The sequence below is a fragment of the Schistocerca americana genome, chromosome 11 (assembly GCF_021461395.2).
Source record: "Schistocerca americana isolate TAMUIC-IGC-003095 chromosome 11, iqSchAmer2.1, whole genome shotgun sequence".
In the NCBI taxonomy this organism is placed as follows: Eukaryota; Metazoa; Arthropoda; class Insecta; order Orthoptera; family Acrididae; genus Schistocerca; species Schistocerca americana.
In genome coordinates, this window is record NC_060129.1 from 55472867 (window position 1) to 55493965 (window position 21099).

The following is a 21099-nucleotide window of genomic DNA, read 5'->3' on the forward strand; positions in this document are numbered from 1 at the left end:
CACGTAAGGATTTGCGTAAGCAGGCAGACATTTCTGCGTATCATTAAGCAAATTATACTATGACAAACCTTAGAATTTCTACTGTTTTACTGCATCATTTATTCATTATTGTGAGGAATTGAATAAATTTATCTGCACAGGAATGCACTGTATTTGCTAATGAATGGAAGATGTTGATTACTCACAGTATTTATGTAGGTGCCAACATCAATTACTATTACGATATCTGCAATTGCATGACTGAGAAACTCCAGTAACATTACTAAACTGAACTGTGTGCTGTATGAATGAAGCCAAATAGAGAACCTTTCGTGTTTGAAGCGTGCAGGAGCAGGAGAAACTGGCCAATTGTCTGCAAAATGCTTGGTGAAGTGTGATGTGGTCAATGGCTTCAAGCTTGTAATACAATTTTATTGAGCTCTCCACTCTTTTCATAAGTCCAAGATCAACTGCAAGCTCTCTTATTACATGTTAAATACTGGTTCAGATGCTAACTCCTTTATAAAGTGAAACATAAAATTTTACAAAACAAAAGTTAGTTTTATGTAACCTAAGCTTTCCGTTATAGTATTTGATTAGCTTTAAATTCTATTCCTCTACCCTGCTATTTAACTTTTTTTTACTGTGTAAGCTCTTACTGTATAATGCTAATATTCACTTTTTGTTTCCTTTTTAGACATTGGACCTGATATTACTAATATTTATTGGAAGTCAGAACTATGACTTGTTAAAATGGAATTCACATTGAATCACTTGACACATCACAATAGCATTTCGTGATTTTTATTCTGGAATTTAAGTTAATTTTATTTTTGGGTGGTTCCAGTCCTTCCAGCCCCCTTTCAGCCTATTTCAATCAATATATTATAAATAGAATCTGCATGAAAACAGAACTGGCCATTTATGAGGAACTCCAAATATCATTTGGGCATTTGAATGTATCCATTAGAATCGGCTGAAAGCAGAACATTCAATTACATGAAACGTAATTTGGTTCATATGACACATTATGATTATGACACAGGGGTCTTTTGACACCATGGAATAATGTCACAAACCACTAAAATAAGGAAACTACTGTTGACAGTAGTGTGGAGTGAGTCATGGCACAATGTAGATGACTGCGTCAAGTACATGTCTTGACAGCTTCACGTTTGAAGATGGCACTTTGTTTTTGCCCAGTGTGAATGTGGAAACACTGATGCAGCAAGCTAGTTCAATGCATCTCACTACTATTTTGCACATGGAAGCCACGTAAGTTCTTTTTATTTATAAAGTTAAAAAACACCTCAGACAGGAAATGAAGTTATGCATCTGCAACCCTGGAGGAAAATATGACAATCCAAGATAAGTTGGTACAACTTTTTCATGGGCCATCCCCTCTCCAACCCCTAAGTGTATATTGGTAACACCTGTTGCAGCCTGTAATGGGAAGTTACGATGGCTGAACAGCCGATTTGTGTAGCCAATGACATATTTTTAATTTAATGGAAAGACAAACAGTGTTTAATCTAACAACTACCTTGACATATCAGATGTTAGAGTGGGATCAAAGTCAATTTTCAGGGAAAAAGCCTGTTTGCAGTGGCCAAACAAAAAAAAGTAACAATATAACACTGGGTTTTCATCAATTATTTTTGCACTTTTCTTTCCAATATTGATTTGTATCTAGCAGGACTGTGGACAAAAACAGGAAATAAGGGAAAAGTGTCAGTTTGAAGCCTAACCTAAACCTCAGAGAAGGCTATATATCAGTCTGTCACAACATAGATCCATCTCTGAGAGAAAGCTGTTAATAGTATTTGAAGAGAGGCAGTGGACACTGCCCTACACCCCAATACAAGAACCTCTTGTAAGCAGCAGAAGAACATGAAGATACAACTATGCAGACAATACCACTCACCAAAACCAGGATTGTATATCAGATAAAATTAATAAAATTTCAAAATCAAAGTGGCACATGTATTCTGTATAGACACATATATGATTATATTACATTAGCAGAATTGCCAACATGTATCAAAAGCATGCTGTGAAGTAAAGGCCATCCACAAAATGATTAGTTTGTATATTAATGGCAGGACTGAGCTGGTTAACAGCTGTGCATTGTCTATGATGTAATATCCTCCCATTGGCTGCCAACAATCTGGTCCAGAGACATGTTAGAAATATCTACTTCGTACCATAAACTAGTGCAGTATGTGGACCACAGTTTGTGAAGTTTAGCTAATAAACCTGTCCACAGGAGTTGTTGACTTGAGGAACTAGGTTATTAATGGGGGCACACAAAAGCCATTTGAAGGTAACGTATGTCCATCTAAAGTACCTGCACTTACCAGGTCTCCATGGCTAGGACTAAGAAATGACAGAGGCCCCTGGTTCCCATCAAGATGCCACAGGCCCATAAGCTTTCCAGTGTTCTTGACCTTGCTGGTTTGTCTTGAATCAAAAGGAAAGGGAGGGTACTGGCTGCATGATGAGCAGATTACTGTTGATTGGACATCCAAACCAATGCAACTCGCTTATTTGGACCTCAAGAATGCCTCACTGCAGCATCCATCCAAGCAGTGAGGGGTTGCTCTTCACTGTGAATTCAGTGTCAGAAGAGTGAGACTCAGACACACAGCAGCCTTGTGTAGTGATACACACCACTATGAAGAAATGTGGTGACACCACTGTGGAGAAGTTGATGCATATCCCTACATCATCTTTCCAACAAATGATACTAGCAACTCTGAGTTATTTATGTAACAAGATTAGAAAAATAAAATAATATGTTGAGTATAGAAGTACAGGGCATAAGACGCATGTCCACATCTTGCGTTCGCCAAGGTTCCATCTGAGATGTGGTATTCCAATGGTGAGTTTGAGTATTGTATACTACAATTGCTGGAATTTATGATCCACCTGTTATGCCAACTTTTTGTTTATAAATTCCCAAAAATGTTTCAGCATTTTTCTGCCATCATCAGTGAGTACTTTTATTCAGCTACATGTTTCAAGTAATAATGAGCCTAACAAAATTAGATCTCATAACAGTTTATGTCTTTTCACTATTACCTAATTTTTCTACATTTCTAGTTTATATATGATCCTCTATATCTTTCTACGTACTGATAGATTATCATCTGCAACTAAATTATGTTCCTGTGAGTTTGGTTGGCTAATCACCAAATCCCTACCTATGAAGCAATTTTGTTGCACCACAAAATTTCATGTCCAGTTCGTAGAACTCCACTCACAAGCTATAATTCTTTTCTTTACTGAAAGCAATGTTTATATTCCTGTGTCAATCACTATTTATGATCACTTGGGTTTGACACTAAGTTGGAACTTCTCTCTCTTTCCTCTGCCTGTGCCACAGTGAAGGCTCCCTATTTTCTGACCTGTGTTATTCAGTGGAAGATGATAGGGTACCTCCGCAAAGCTCATGAGGGCACTATGGTCACGAAGGAACTAAACAAGTAGCAGGTTACATGCAGAATGCATTTCTTAGGTTAGAAAACCACCTGTAAAGACAATAAGCAGGTAAATGCAGATCTAAGTGAGCGTCACCTAATTTTGGTACTGAGGAAAATACATGTCAAATGTCACAAAAACAAATGCAAACCCAAAGTAAAAGTAAAGGTTTAAACAACCTGGAGTTAGTTATTAACATTTTACTGCTCTATTAGGCATTGACTTAGTGGATGTGGTATGCCACTGGCTTCCTCCTACTTCTGAACTCACTGACATAGTAAGTTACATGAGGACCAAGAGCTTCACACTGGAATGGAAACTGTCATTTTCCACACAGACAATTTGCATGTGAAAAAGTGACAGATGATGCTTGGGACTGAACCCAAAACACTTGAATTTGTAGCCTCACACCCATTCAAGAAGCAATCCTCTTACTCTTAGAAAAGAGTGTAACCACTCAAGACCAGATCGAGAGTTTCATTAACTAACAGTGGCATTATACACACAATACTGGAAGGAAAACTAGAAATGATTAGCTACAAAATCTGATATTCATACAGAGGACCCATTAGAAAGATGCACCACAGAACACAGGCAGTAATACATTTATTATCTTGAAAAATCAGTACTGTACAATGAGATAAATCTGCATTTATCTCATTGCATGTTACTGAAATTTGAAATCTGCATGCAGATAAGTATCAAATGAGAGGAAAAAAGTAATTTTAAAGTGTCAAATGTGATGTGGAAAAAAAACCATTTCGAGTTCCAACATCCACCCATCATAGTAGATTAATGTTTAAGATATACTCTGGTAAATATTGTATACAATTTCTCCATCATACTGCAGAGACAGTAAGTATGTGTATATATATATATATATATATATATATATATATATATATATATATATATATATATAAGGAAACATTCCACGAAGGAAAAATATACTTAAAAACAAAGATGATGTGACTTACCAAATGAAAGTGCTGGCAGGTCGACAGACACACAAACGAACACAAACATACACACAAAATTCAAGCTTTCACAACAAACTGTTGCCTCATCCGGAAAGAGGGAAGGAGAGGGAAAGACGAAAGGATGTGGGTTTTAAGGGAGAGGGTAAGGAGTGATTTGGTAAGTCACATCATCTTTGTTTTTAAGTATATATATATATATATATATATATATATACACACACACACACACACACACACACACACACACACACACACACACACACACACACACACTTGTCAGCTACATAACTGAAGACGCATGCATTCAGATGGGGAGAAAGATGAGAGGAAAATTACATCAATAAAGTACAACATGACATGAGGTTGAGCAAATATAAGCAACATGAGCCATGCCATTTTATCAGGAGCTGTCCATCCACTTCCTTGAAGAGATTTTGAGAATCCATGGAAAAAAGATCTAAATTTCCAGAGGACAATCTGAACTCATTCATCTCAAAATCACATCCTGTGACATTAGCACAGCTGTGAACAAAAATTCCTGTGAAAATCTACAAAACATGTTTTCCAAAAATTAGCCTGTGTAACTGTTTAGAAAACACACACAACAGGGAAATATTTATTCTGTTAGCAATAGACATGCCCAAAATAATAAATTCTCTAAATACAGATATTGGAACATGAGCACTGGACTACTGAAGCATCACAGATTGCTACTGTTAAAAACAAATTCTGAAAGATAGGAACATACTTCTGCCTAACAAACATGGTAAGGTGATCAAACATGATGTAACAGCCAATACACCCAGCATGGGGAATGTTCTGGAATACAGTGAGGACCTGCAAATGTTAACTACATTACATAGTTACATGACAGGAGAGATCTGTACAGCAAATACAAATGAAGCTAAATCCCCTGAATCGCCATGGTCAACCAGAAGTTGAACATATGAGAACCACCAGGACAGCCTATATAAGAAGCCTTCCATTAATTTATAAGCAAGATCATATCTTGCAAAACATGAAACAAAAAATGAAAACCCCAGAACTTCTGAACAAAAATGTTAGAAAATGGATCAAAGACAACTCTACAAAGCCAAGTTGACAATGATGCACATGGTAGCAAAACAGAAGACAGTAACACAAAAGTCAATTACAATGCTTTGCCTTACAAAGTTTCTCCACTAAAGAGCATAAAAATGCATTTCACATTTTTGGCTGCAGCATGGATACTAAAATGACAGATACATAATTGACTAAGGTGTGGACAGGAGGGAGAAGGAAAAACCAAACTTTTTCTACACAGTAGACCACTAGACCTGAAGTGGCAGCCATCAGATTAAATAAAACAAGTGGATTTTGCAGAACAACCTCTGGCAATTGAAGTGTTAACTTTATGGAACAGTGGCTTTTCATGGGAACATAAAAATGCACAGGTCATTTCAGTTTGTAAGAAGAGGCACAGGAAACATGTTTGGAGTGAAAGGCCTGAACAGCAGATAATTTTGTTCTCCTATATGATTTTGGAAAGAAAACAGTTCCTCTGCAAGAGTAAAAATGGATCCTACAGTCATTGATAATAAAAATCAATTGCTCTATTCACTCACAATTCTGCTGCAATGCCGTCAGCCAACACAATTTTGAATACCAGATGATTTAAGCTGATCAGAAACATTCACAATTTGATCCAATGACTGCCTAATATTAGAGAATCATCTATGTAACAGCAGATGGAAAAATTAATTTTGGCTGCACTGATGAGTTAAACCTGGATTTCTTGCATTTTATGGGCTATCACCTTAACCATTATGGGCACACCCCTGCAAGAATAAGAACTTGACTGAAAAGGGTATCTTTCAGATCATCCTCTTTAATTTCCTTCAGATTTAGAGTATTTGGAGTTGTGCTGGAACATCAATTCCCTAAACCAGCACTATGCAGTTACCAAACAACTACAAAAATTTGACATTGAAGATTTCTGAGTGCTGTCAACTACAAAATATTTCCTAATTATTAACACAACTGCTGGTAATTGAGACTATAGCACAAAAATACCTTAATGAAAAAGCTGCTGGTTCGAATCTTCTAGTAAGAACTACTAATTTTTGGAAACTTCCATGTCTACTACCAACTCGCAAATTTAACAAATACTGAATTGTAACAGTTTAGTAAAAATTACATTTTTTTTTCAACATTCGACGTATTAAAACAAAAATTTTGATACATTTCTGCGAGATTTCTTTATTTTCAATTTGATGCTCTCCATTTTTGTACCAAATTGTAATTTTTCAACAATACTTGCATTTTATGTAACTTATAATTAAAAATAACTTTTTAATAAAGTATGGTTCAGCATGAATTAAAATTACCATTTGTTTTACATATGGAATGTAAATAAAACTAAAAGAACTGATAGCAATCAGTGTTATCTGAACCACCAATTTTATGATTATTATATTGTTATCCTGTGCACTCATCTACAGACAACTGTATAATAAATTTTTTTTATATTTACCAGCACTCACAAATCACCCAACTGCCAAATACATTTCTTGTTTCTACTTCTATGGAGAACTGTGTCATACTGCTTTACAAAATTATTGGCTGGTCGCTGACCTTAAAATCCTAAACCTAAGATGAAAATCTATTAGGACACACAAGTGACATCCCCTTGGCAGCCCTGGAGGCATGCTTGGTTAGGGTAATAATTAAAGTAACTGATCCTGAAACCAGGAGTTACAGCCTCAAATCTGAGACATAACAACAGTTTTCATCTGTTTGTATGTGTACCAATACAGTATCACAGAATTATCTGAGTGTGGAGTATTACATACCTTAGTAGGATAAGTATATATCACTACAGGGTAAGATAGTTACTGCCTACAGGAAAATTAGAGAGACCTTTAGAGAAAAGAGAAGCACTTGGATGAATATCAAGAGCTCACACAGAAAACCAGTTCTAAGCAAAGAAGAGAAAGCAGAAATGTGGAAGGATTATATAGAGTGTCTACAGAAGGGCGATGTACTGGAGGGCAATATATGGAAATAGAGCAGGATGTAGATGAAGATGAAATGGGAGAAATGATACTGTGTGACAAGTTTGACAAAGCCATGAAAGACCCAAGTCGAAACAAGGCCCTGCAAGTATACAACATTCCATTAGAACTACTGATAGCCTTCGAAGAGCCAGACCTGACAGAACTCTACCATGTGGTGAGTAGGATGTAGGAGATAGGTGAAGGTGTTGACAAACGTAAAAATTACCAAACTAGACATGAAAATTATCAAACTATCAGTTTGGTAAGTCATGGCTGCAAAATACTAACACGAATACATTACAGATGAATGGAAAAACTGGTAGAAGCTGACCTTGGGAAAAACCAATTTGGATTCCATAGAAATGTTTGAAAACGTAAGGCAATACTGACCCTACAACTTGTCTTAGAATACAGATTAAGGAAAGGCAAACTTATATTTCTAGCATTTGTAGGTTTAGGGAAACCTTTTTATAATGTTGACTTTAATACTCTCTCAAATTATGAAGGTTGCAGAGGTCAAACCCAGGGAACAAAAGGCTATTTACAATTTGTACAGTAACCTGATGGCAGTTATAAGAGTCAAGGGGCATGAAAGGGAAAGGACAGTTGGGAAGGGAGTGAGACAGGGTTGTAGCCTATCCCTGGTGGTATTGAATCTGTATACTGAGCAAGCAGTTCAGAAATCAAAAGAAAAATTTGAAGCAGAAATTAAAATCCATGGAGAAGAAATAAAAACTTTGAGGTTCGCCGATGACATTGTAATTTTGTCAGAGACAGTGTCTTGAAAGGAGAATAAAAGATGAACATCAACAAAAGCAAAATGAGGATAATGGAATGTAGTTGAGTTAAATCAGTGATGCTGAGGGATTTAGATTAGAAAATGAGACACAAAGTAGTACATGAGTTTTCCTATTTGGGGAGCAAAATAACTGATGATGGTCAAAGTAGACAGGATCATAAAATGTAGGGTGGCAATGGCAAGTAAAGCTTTTCTCGAGAAGACAAATTTGTTAGCATCATCAAGTATAGATTTAAGTGTCAGCAAGTCTTTCTGTAAGGATTTGTATGGAGTGTAGTCTTGTATGGAAGTGGACGACACAGACGACTAACAGTTTAACAAGAATAGAATAGAAGCAAACATCAAACAATGGAAAACCCAGGATGGAATGTAACAATACCAGAGAAGGAAAGATGCTACTCACCATATAGCGGAGATGCTGAGTCGCAATAGGCACAATAAAAATGATTCACACAATTAAGGCTTTCGGCCATTAAGGCCTTTGTCAGCAGTACACACATGCACCCTTGCATGATCGCAGTCTCAGAGAGCTGAGACCACAGCTTGGCAGTGTGGTCTTAGCTCTCTGCGTGTGTGTGTGTGTGTGTGTGTGTGTGTGTGTGTGTGTGTGTGTGTGTGTGTGTTTAAGAGAAAGAAGCTTTTGAAATGTGGTGCTAAAGAAGAATGCTGAAGATTAGATGGGTAGATCATGTAACTAATGAGGAGGTACTGAATAGAATCGGGGAGATGATGAATTTGTGGCACAACTTGACTAGAAGAAGCGATCGGTTGGTAGGACATGTTCAGAGGCATCAGTGGATCCCCAATTTAGTATAGGAGGGCAGTGTTGAGGGTAAAAGTCAAAGAGGGAGACCAAGAGATGAATACACTAAGCAGATTCAGAAGGATGTAGACTGCAGTACATACCTTGAGATGAAGAAACTTGCACAGGATAGGGAAGTATGGAGAGTGGCATGAAACCAGTTGGGCGCTGATGACCACGCTGTTTAGTGCCCGAAAACCTCAAACCTCAAACCCCCTCTCCCCCCCCCCCCCCCCCACACACACACACACACGCACGAAACCAGTCTCTGAACTGAAGACGACAACAACAACAGCCTAGGAAGGTTAGAGACTTTAAATAGCAAAAATGGATAGGTTGCATTCAGTTGTAGTACGAACTGAAGTGCAATGGCAGAAAGGACAGGAGTTCTGGTCAGATCAGTACAAGATTATCAACAAAAAATCAAATAGGGATCATGCAGGGAGAGCCCTAGTAGTGAGCAAGAAAATAGGAACATGAGTAAGCTATTATAAACAGCAATGTCACTGAATTACCATAGCTGAAATACGCATGAAGAAAATACAACAATGGTAGAAATGGCAACCAGACCAGCAGAATAATGGAATAGGAAAAAGTTTGATGAGTAATTATTCAATATCTAAGGAAGATGAAAACCAATTCTAGAAGGTAATGAAATTCAGTAGTAGGAACAGGATGCAAAATAGTTAAGAGAATCTCCAATGGCACAAATGACAAAGGGGGAAGCCACCTGGTACAATTTTGCACATTGCATGAATTAGTCACTGCAAACACTTTTCAAGTATCGTGAAAGAAGCTTGTGTATGTGGAATAACATGGAGAAACCAAAAGGTTTCAAACAGATTATGTAATGTTAAAAACAAAGATTTCAAAACAGGATTCTAAACTACAAAACATTTCCAGTGATGGATGTGGACTCTGGCTAGAATTGTCTTTATCAACTGCAGAGTAACGTTGAAGAAATGGTAAAGGTAGAATTTAAGTACATGGCATTTGGATAAACTTGAATGAACCAAAACTCATTGATGGTTTGAAAATGAGCATTAGGCAAAAAGTGAAAGAGGGTAAGTATACACTGGGTAATGAATAGGCAGCTTTGAGACAAAACAGTGAAGGCAGAAGGAAACATAGGTAAAAAGTAAGGCCTAGTACGAATACCTTCACAACTCGTGAGATATACTGAATTTAATTGATGCGAAGAGCAAATACAAACATGTAGCTATTTAAGCAGACAAAAGTAAATACAAACATTACTGGAATGATGTTGACAGAAGATGCAATATGGCTAAACAAGAATGGTTGTAGGGCAAAGGGGAACAAACTTGCTCCAAAATGGGAAAAGGAAGTAGTTGCAGACAAGACTGGAGATATTATAACATGACCAGAATTTGGTACAGCACTGAAGGAGCGAAGTAGTACCAAGGCCATTGCAGTTGATGACATTCCCTCAGAATTATTGGGATACATGGGAAAGCCATCCATGACAAAATTATTCCACTTTTGTGCAAGATATGAAATAGTTGATGTACAGTCATACATCAACCAGAATGCAATAATTCAAATTTGAAGAAAGGCAGGTGCTAACAGGTGTGAATACTATCAGATTAATATGACATGCTTGCAACAATGGAAAAGCTTTTAGAGGGTTAACCTTACATAAGATCACTTTCGGTACCAGAAACATTTAACAAGGCAATACTGATACTATGGCTTACCTTACAAGATGAGTTAAATGAAAACAAAATTGTGTTTACAGCTTTTGCAGATTTACTGAAGTGCTTTTGAAAATGTGGAGTTGACTGCACCCTTTGGACTTTGGGCAGCAGCAGAATAAATAGACAGGAAGCAAAAGTTTGCTTGCAACTTTCACAGAAAGCAGGCACCAGTTGTAAGACTTTAAAGACATGAAAGGGAAGCATTGAGTAGGAAATGAGACAGGCTTGTAGCCTACATCTGATATGCACTCTGTACGATGAAGACATGAAGGAAATCTGGAAGAAAGTAAAGCAAACTGTGTGTTTACCAATGACAATGTAATTCTATCAAACAGAACAGGCATCTTGAAACTGTCAATGAAGGGAGGTGTGGGAGGTAAAACTCTGAAGAGTAAAATTGGTTATCATCACTAAAGGAGATTGTATGACAAACATCAATAAAAGCAATGGAATGTAGCTGAAATAAATCAGGCAATGTTGAGTTTCGACTACAAAATGAGACACTAAAAGTAGTAGACAACTTTTGCTATTTGGGCATCAAAGTAACTGATGATGGCCAAAGTATGAAAGAAATAAAGTGAAGACTAGCAATATCAATGAACATGTGCCTAATAAAGAGGACTGTTCACATCTAATATAAATTTAAGTGTTAGGAAGTCTTTTCTGAAGATATTTGCAGTGGAGCCCTGTATGGAAGTCAAACATAAATCATAGGCAATTCAGACAAGATGAGAATGGAAGCATCTGAAATGTGATACAGAAGAAGGCTGAAGATTTGATGGGTAAACGAAACAAAAAAAATGAGGGAGGAACATAGGGACCAATTTCACTAACACAAGAAACCTGTTAATAGCACAAATTCTGAGGCTTTTAGGGATAATCAAGTTGGTAATGGAGGGATATGTGAGGGTAAAAAGTGTAGAGAGATACTATGGCTTGAAGACAAGAAGCAAGTTCAAATGGATGTAGGAGGTGACAGTCACCAGAGATTAAGAGGTTAGTGGAGGGTATTCTAGCATGGGCAAGTGCACCAAGCCAATCTATATTACATTCACCAAAATTGAGTCATAGCATAACACTGCTTAATTTCATACAGTCACACACATTCTAGAATTACCTGTTGGTTCACTTGCTCATCCATTTAAAACATCTGCCAGGAGTTCTTTTAAGAAGACAATTTTAGATATATTACAAAAATTATCACATATTTTAAGTGTATGACACTTCCAAAGAATAAATGGCCCATTCTTTTCAGAGTGGCCTTCTCAGTGCCAGTCAGTAAGGTGCATTTCAATTGTAGTGATCTGAAAGTTATATAAATGATCAGTGACAAGAAATTTGAAAATTTACTAGCATCTTGCACTTCATTTTCCTATGCTGCTACTTTGTATCATATTTCCTATTCCCATCATCTTTATTTACTTATCGGTAACTATTTTATACGAAATGCGCTTCATTATATAAAAAAACAATAGTGTAGTGAAATCAGTGGGTACAACCAGAATCTTTAATATTGAAATCAACAATACCCACACCATACAACTAATTGTAAAAAATGGTTCAAATGGCTCTGAGCACTATGGGACTTAACATCTATGGTCATCAGTCCCCTAGAACTTAGAACTACTTAAACCTAACTAACCTAAGGACATCACACACATCCATGCCCGAGGCAGGATTCGAACCTGCGACCGTAGCAGTTGCGCGGCTCCGGACTGAGTCCCTAGAACCACTAGACTACCACGGCCAGCTCAACTAATTGTAACATGGATTTTCTATTAGCCAATCACACAGTTTTATTTTGAAATTTTAAAATGATGTGGATGAAGCAGGGGCGGAATAATAAATAAAACTTTTGAGGTCATTCACTTTGTGAGAGTTTCTTGTTCTTGCTAGCCCATGCCTTGGGATGTGGATGTTTGCATTACTTACAGTATCTTGTTTGTAAACTGCGTTCTGGCAACACATTCCTTACCATTCTTCCTGATGCCAACAGCAGAGTCATAGAGATATCAAAAACTACTAGTATTCTAAGCCTGATAAACAAATACAGGCAGCACTATACGTTCTGCCTAGCATATTCCACGGACTTTTTTTTATGTCACTGATATCAGCGGAATAAACATGTATCTGACAAAGGAACCAAAATATGACATACAGAGCATGTTACAACCAAACACTACTCTCAGTTTACACATAAGGTAGAACAATCTTGAGGCCTTTTCTTCCAGATTTGGTTCTTGTGTTTTTCCCAGTTAACTTTCCCATCAACATGAAATTTGGCACGTTTACTTTCTATACTGACTCACAGACATGTACAATGAAAGAGTGTTAAAAATTGAGATTCTGGACAAAGCTCTTCTTCTGAAATAGAAAAAAAAACACACACACACACACAGCCACTGTCTCCAAGAACTGAGACATGACCATCTGCTTTTGGCATGAGCAACAATCTATTAGGGCGGGTTGTTAGGTATGAGGCAGCACAGGGCAAGGAGAGAGGGATAGCAATGTAAAGGCGGGAGGAGGGATGGGGGGAAGATAATGTGTTCTCTGTGACACCACGCAAGGATGTGGCAGAGACAGTATGGGTTGCTAATGGCAGTTTTGGGAAGCTGTACTGTGGGAGGGGAAGGGGAGGAGAGGAGAGAAACAGAGAAAGGGAAAATAATAAGTGCACAGTGCACTGGGAGTGTGTGTGTGTGTGTGTGTGTGTGTGTGTGTGTGTGTCTGTTTTGGTTTTTAATTGTATTTTCGTGTTAGTGGTCATGTTTACATAAGCGCCACATTGGAGTCTTAGTGTATGATTGCTTCTGCCATATTTGTGACGTCATGGAACAAAGTAGATGGGTGGAATTGGACACTTCTGTATTTGTGACTGACAAGACAAGGCATAGGAGATCTGTTTCTGGGAAAACGCTCGAAAGGAAATTTTAGGCTGTGGAGGCCTCAGTGTGACCATTAGTATATTCCTTGCAACCACATTGTTTCCCAATATTCTTAGCTGGTGGAGTCTCCTTACATTTCCTTTCCCCATAACACACTGTATCAGAATAAAATCTACCTTGCACTCCTTCAAATTCTTTCATCACCACCACTACTAGCACCACTAGTGGTATCAACCGCAGTAGTAGAAGTACTGCCAGTATTAACTTTTAGTTCATAGTATTATTCACTGACATTGCTAATTGAGACACCCAAATCATTGTAATACTATTTGTCATATTAAAATATGATACGGAAAGGGTACAGTATTTGTGAAACCATGGTCCAGTTTAATAGAGGGCCTGATAGACCTAATCAGATCAGGTTCAATAAACAAACCAATAAGATCATAAAAATGTCATCAACAAATCTTGATCTGGTGAAGGGTTTGTGATTCTGAGTGGTTAGAAAGGAATCCTCTAGGTGGCATATGAATGAACTGGCAGAACAGGGTGCCATACAAATGCCCTTTGATGTGCTGTAGATTTGTTTGTAGCCAGTGCCTTCAATGGAGAATTGTGGGTTAGAATCTAGTTGGTCATGGCGACCAGGAAAGGGCTGTAGGTTAGGAGAGAGTCAGACACTGGGAAAGGTACTGTTCAGTAACAGAAAGCCATGGGTGTTGGGGATGTCATCATAGAGGGTGATAGCACTGCCAATGATGAGCAGGGTGCCAAATGGTAAAGGAGCAGGAACTGTGGAGCTCAGTTAAGGAAATGATTGGTGTCTTTTGTGGCAGGGTAGGTTGAAGATGAGCAAAGATTCCGTCTTTGGGAGCACATTAAAAAAAAAAAAAAAAAAACACACACACACACATAACAAGCTTTTCTAAATTGTGCAAGTGGAAACTCTTCGTACAACATATCAGTCATCCCCATAAGCCTCAACATTCACTAGTCTGTATGCTCCACCCCACCTATTCCCTACCCTGCTCTCATTCTAGCACTGCACACACCTATCCCGCACCTCCATGCCCCCCCCCCCGCCCCACACAGCCTCCCAACACTGCACCTAGCAGCCCTATTCTGTCCCCCCCCCCCCCATGTCCTTGACAAATACCACAGGCAGCACAGCGTCACCTCCACCCCTACCCTGCTATCCCTCACTTCCCACCCCACAGCACCCCTTTACCTCTCACTCCAACAAATTTCTACTCACATTAGATGTGTTCATGACCTAGTGTTGTTCCGTATTTCATATGAATTACTTTGTCCAAAAGCTTAAATATTTAGCAGTCAATTCATTCTACCTACCTGCAACCTACGGTCTCCTCAATGTGTTTAGTTGGAACACATGCTTTGTATATCATTACTCTATCCTGACATTTCCCGTGTTTGATTTTAATTTCTCTGTTCTTTGGAAAACACAACTGAAGCAACTGAGTTTTGCTTGTCACCATTGGTCCAGTTCAGATACAACCTCACATGAAAAGCTTGAACAGTAATTGCTCAGTTACACAGCTTTGAGCTAATGGAAAAACAGATACATTTACAGTACAGATGTAACACATGATATGAAGGTGCAATATAGTCCTCACTTCCGTAGGTGTTCCAAAAAGAAGAGATAAGAGGATTGGTACAGCAAAGGCATGTGTGCTATATCTACAACTACTTGCCTTTACCAACTGCTGACATTTTGATATCAATGCATGAACTACAATACCACTAGAAGAATGAACATCCTGAATATGAGCACAACACTACATACACCAAGTTCATAGAAAGAAAGGTAAGTGAGAAATTCAAAGCACAAAGGTTTTCTTCTTTTTTTGGGGGGGGGGGGGGGAGGGGAGGGGGAGGAAGGTCCTACTTGATGCAGACTTTGGCAGCTGACGCTAACAAAAATCTGACAATGCTACTTTTATAACATGACATTGTCTAATACGAGTGTACATTTGTGTTTTCACTGCTTCTAGAGAAACTCTCAAGATGAACGATTCAGAGCAAATGACATCTTTACAGTGTCACAGGAGTGTTTTGATCTAGCTACATAAAACAAATTACAGTGCTTTGATGAAGAAAGAAATGAAGGATATATTTTCAAAACAAACTCGATGAGGAGTGAGTTTTCCATAAAATGTTGATGGCCACACACTGGAAAATTCAAAATCCTGCTAATCTCAGAAAAACTGAATCAAGGAGTAAGCTCTAACAGTAACTTCAGCATGTTTTAATTTGCCTGAAGCTGACAGTGACATTCTGCTATAATTACTTCTTTTATGGTCACCAACCCCGTAAGCGTATGTTGTATGTTACAGACGTGTCATACTTGAGCACGCACAGTTTAACTCTGAGATTATATTAACATTTAAGTAATTTATTTGATACTAAATATTTAGAGTGGTAATGTGAAGAACTACTGGTTAAAGAACACTGCAAACATTCCAACATTCTGCAGTTAAAACTGTAACACTCCATTTTTTCCTCTTAGTATCAGCATTACCACCATTTCCTTTTTAGGGTTGTACATTACACTACCAACTGCTCTTTCATTTAATAGTATTTAAGCTCCTCAAAGGATTTCATCAACAACTCTTGGTCCCCTACCACTTCCCGATATTTAATAGATTCTGAATACCTACTGACAAAACAAAAACAGATCAAGTACGGTAATATTGCTAACAATAACTTTGAGGATATAAAACCAATTAGATGAACAATAGCAAAAATTTTACACCAGGATAAAAATATTTTAGGTCATGAGTTTAGATTTCTCCATCAGGGACCATGACGAATAGACTGCCAAATATGCAAATATATATATATATATATATATATATATATATATATATATATATATATATATATATATATATATATATATATATATATATATATATATATATATATATATATATATATATATATATATATATATATATATATATATATATATATATATATATATATATATATCCCTCTTGTCTGAGAAAGCGACTTTGGTCAACTTAAAAATTGACCACAAATATAGCATATGATCAATTTGTCCAGCAAACCATAAAACTGATCTACAGTAGTAGCTAAATCATCTGCACTCTAGCATGTGGAGTCCACTCGTATATTACTTTATCATATCCATTAAAAATACCTCTTTCTAAAAAAGGAACAAATCTAGAGATTAACAACACACCGAACTAAATCTCAAAGCAGGAAATTAATTTGTAACAAGTGATTGCTAACGTCACAACTCAAGAGCATTTGACAATTTCCTAGTAGACAGTAAACATGCGATCATTGACTACTGGGATGCCAACATCACACTAACAATAAGCTGCAGAAAATTTGAAACATATTAAATATTACAGAGCAGCATCATATACTACAAGACACCATCCATTGCAAATATGTTGCACAGCCAACAGTCACAACTTCATTTGGTCAAGAAGCAAAACCAACAGCCAATACCAAATTTTTCATCTGACAAACAGGACATGTAATCTGCTTGTTTACACAACACATTGCACAAAGAAATTAATGAAACAATGGTAAAAAATACAAGAAGCTATTTACCAAGGATTCTGGTTCAGCATATATTTCATTCTTCTCTTTTTTCACCCAACTAGTTCCCTTGCAGTCCATGATTGCCCTCCTAAGCCACTGAAAAACAAGAAAGCAAAAGTGATATGTTTACAGTGTCATTATTCGACATAGTGCACAGGCAGTATTTTCTGGCTGCAGCAAATGAGTCGATGCATATGAAAAGTTCAAAAATGGCTGAGGGACAAAGAACCTGACAAAATGAACTAATTTACAACTTGCTGGTTATGAGGACTCTGAAGCCTCAGTGTCATTAATGGAAAACAAAACTCAATTTGAGAGAAAACAAAAAACCCCACACAATGGAAACAAATGACTTTCAGATACTGCTGTTACTTAGTAGCATTTGCTTGTGGTAATCAGTCTTTTTCTGAATATGGTAGCTGACTTTCTTTTGCCACATAAATTTCTAACTGTCATGTGAAGCAACTAAGATAAAGTGAGTTTACCGGACAAATCTATTCACTGTAGACAATTTCACATATGAAGAATAAAAGATTAAAATGAGTCTTGGGCTATATTGAAGCCTGTCAATGTATCCTGCAAATTCCTTAATATATAGAATAATGTAAGAGGTTTACAATTATGTTCTTAGCAACATATGCAAGAACAGAGAAGAATTATTTCTCAATCATACTGGCTGCATTTTCAATCAATCTATAAACCCGTATCTGCTCATGGTACTCAGAAAAGCAGAACATGAAAATCCACCCATACAGACAGAACTTTCTTTTTTTCAGTCAGTTTAGTACATATTTTTAACAACTGTTTCCTTATACAGTCATCTATATTCAACATTATCAACTCAATATAGAGCAATGCTGCAATCGTTACCCAGTCCCTAAAAAACACACACTGCTGCCTGCACGTTGCATAGAAAAATAAATGATTCTTGACTGTCAAAATTTAACAACGAGTAAATTCCTCTAATAAGACTTAGTGAAATTACTTTCTCATAAGCGTCCCATGACAATGGTCTGTGTTTCGGGATGCTTTTGTCAGTGGCATTAGGCCTTACAGAGTCAATTACATTTCCCATATCCTTCCATAGATTGAAACGTGCACATTACTACAAACAGCAGTTAACACTATTTACTAAACTATGGAGCACATAGGCACATTGAAAATCCATGGAAAACGCTACACAATGAATTCCCTCTACAGCATTCTCTTTCATACCAACATAACCAATCCCTGATACTCTGTATTAACGTGTGCTAACGAATCTGATGTATCGGCAGTACAACTATTTGCGCTACAACCGGGGCCAACTACAGATCAGATTACAGTAAACTCTTACTGTCCCCATTCCTTCCTTCACAAATATTGTTACCGAACTTCGCATGCACAACGCAAGTAAATATAACAATATGAATGCAGCGTGTGTGTGAACTTCATGAGGGCCTTTTTTCGTCCATAACAAAGTATTTCACATTGACCTTCACTTTCTCTAACCACCACAGCATATCCGGTAATTACAGACAACACATCAAAATTTCTGGCGGTTCTTTTGCTAAATCACGGGAAACATTTAGCAATTTTATCGGACAGAACGAAAACAGCAAGCACATTACATACCCACGCGTCCATCTGGTATTTTTCGTAATTGCCGAACAGCACAGGTACGTAATGTGCGCTAATATGTTTGTCTAAACACTAGTCACCTCCTGCTCGCAATGCGGAAACACAAGCTCACTGAAAATAACAAGTGTTTGGTTCTGATACACATAACCTGAAATAATTACTTACGAAATTCTCAAACCATAACCACAAGCGCCAAGGATGATACAAGAATTGGGACTAGTGCAGCAGGGGATACAACCCGTCGGCTTTGAACAATGACGTCACAAGTCGCCAGAGAGCATGTATTACAGAGATGAAAGAGCTGAGGAGAATGTTGAGAAACAGAGGAATGCGAGAGAGATAAACATTGATCTTGTCAAAAGCATAAGTGTTTTTTGACTTTAAAAAAAAAAAAATCTCACGAGATAGAATAAACTGATCCTACTTTATTAAGCAATATCTTGTCAAAAGCCGAGAAGCGATTGTTCTTAATGTTCTAGCTCCCTTCAGTACGTAATAAGTGTTTTTTGACTTTAAAAAAAAAAAAAATCTCACGAGATAGAATAAACTGATCCTACTTTATTAAGCAGCTCCCTTCAGTACCTAATAAGTGTTTTTTGGCTTAAAAAAAAATCTCACGAGATAGAATAAACTGATCCTACTTTATTAAGCAATATCTTGTCAAAAGCCGAGAAGCGATTCTTCTTAGTGTTCTAGCTCCCTTCAGTACGTAATAAGAGTTTTTTGGCTTTAAAAAAAAAATCTCACGAGATAGAATAAACTGATCCTACTTTATTAAGCAATATCTTGTCAAAAGCCGAGAAGCGATTCTTCTTAGTGTTCTAGCAGTACGTAATAAGAGTTTTTTGGCTTTCAAAAAAAAAAATCTCACGAGATAGAATAAACTGATCCTACTTTATTAAGCAATATCTTGTCAAAAGCCGAGAAGCGATTCTTCTTAGTGTTCTAGCAGTACGTAATAAGAGTTTTTTGGCTTTCAAAAAAAAAAAAATCTCACGAGATAGAATAAACTGATCCTACTTTATTAAGCAATATCTTGTCAAAAGCCGAGAAGCGATTCTTCTTAGTGTTCTAGCTCCGTTCAGTACGTAATAAGAGTTTTTTGGCTTTTTTAAAAAAAAAAAATCCTCACGAGATAGAATAAACTGATCCTACTTCATTAAGCAATCAGTAAAGAAACGAAACTGAAACATAACAGCACGTTTAATGATGCACCCAATATCAAGCGATCGCTTTTAGATTTACATTCAATTATTTAATGATAGTGCTTATTAGAACACAGAACTGCTTTATTATCTATGCCTCGAAGTGAAGACATTACGATCTATGACTAAGGAATGACGTCATTGTTCAAAGCCGACGGGTTGTATCCCCTGCTGCACTAGACCCCAAGAATTAAATGTGGAACAAACGTATCGTTCAAATGTGCCCAATAAATGAAATTAAACTAATATAATAATTGTATGAACAGTTACTATAGCATCATTACAAGGCAATGGCAAACTACTTCATTCGTGGCAGTTAGCTGTAATGATAATAAAAATTAAGTATTGACTTAGTACCACACTCAGTATCTGTCTTTCCGTGATTTCCTGTCTCCACCATCAAATCACTTACACAATACACAGAAAACGCAACACAATACCGTACGAACGCATGACATGAACTACTAAACTCTACAGCCGTCTGCTGCTGTGGTCAAAGTCAATAAATGCGGAAGAAAGAACCTACCACGGAGGACGTTCTAACATTCTTGGAATCAGAGCTGCATATCTGCTAGGAAAAAAATTAAAGTCGTTTGTTGGTCAATTTGGGGGAGGGGACCAAACAGTGAGGTCATCGGTCCCGTTGCTGAAGGAAGTCGGCCGTGCCTTTTCAAAAGAACTGTCCTGGCATTTGCGTGAAGCGATTTAGGGAAGTCACTGAAAACCCAATCAGGAAACCTGGACTCGGGTTTGAACCGTGGTCCTCCGGAATGCGACTTCATTGTGCTATAACTGCGCCACCTCGCTGTTTCATGATAGTCGTATGGGAAACTATGTGTTTTTTATTAAATTTTTCATAGTTGCAAGTATGGTTTCGAAATATACAAATAATTCTACAGTATTTATGGATCCTATGGTCACATAAATAAAAAAACAAAACAAAACATTATTCACCCAATCGGCTATATAACAAAGCTTCAACTAAAACAATATTGCGAA

At 37.3% G+C, this 21099-nt stretch overlaps 1 protein-coding gene across 5 annotated transcripts in view; it reads right to left on the reverse strand.

The window, feature by feature from the left end:
* Positions 1 to 20593, reverse strand: part of LOC124554071 (zinc finger protein 836-like) — a 123526-nt gene extending 102933 nt beyond the window's left edge. For 2 of the 5 annotated variants that reach the window (XM_047128120.1, XM_047128116.1), the window contains exons 1-2: positions 20458 to 20593; positions 17285 to 17371 (exon numbers count right to left, since the gene is read on the reverse strand). In XM_047128120.1, the coding sequence (XP_046984076.1) occupies positions 17285 to 17353 (69 nt within the window). In that variant the 5' untranslated portion in view covers positions 17354 to 17371; positions 20458 to 20593. Of the gene's footprint in view, positions 1 to 11907; positions 12095 to 17284; positions 17372 to 18889; positions 19055 to 20457 lie in introns of those variants that run through there. The other 3 variants (XM_047128118.1, XM_047128115.1, XM_047128117.1) reach the window with 2 other exon arrangements.
* Positions 20594 to 21099: the final 506 nt, after the last annotated feature.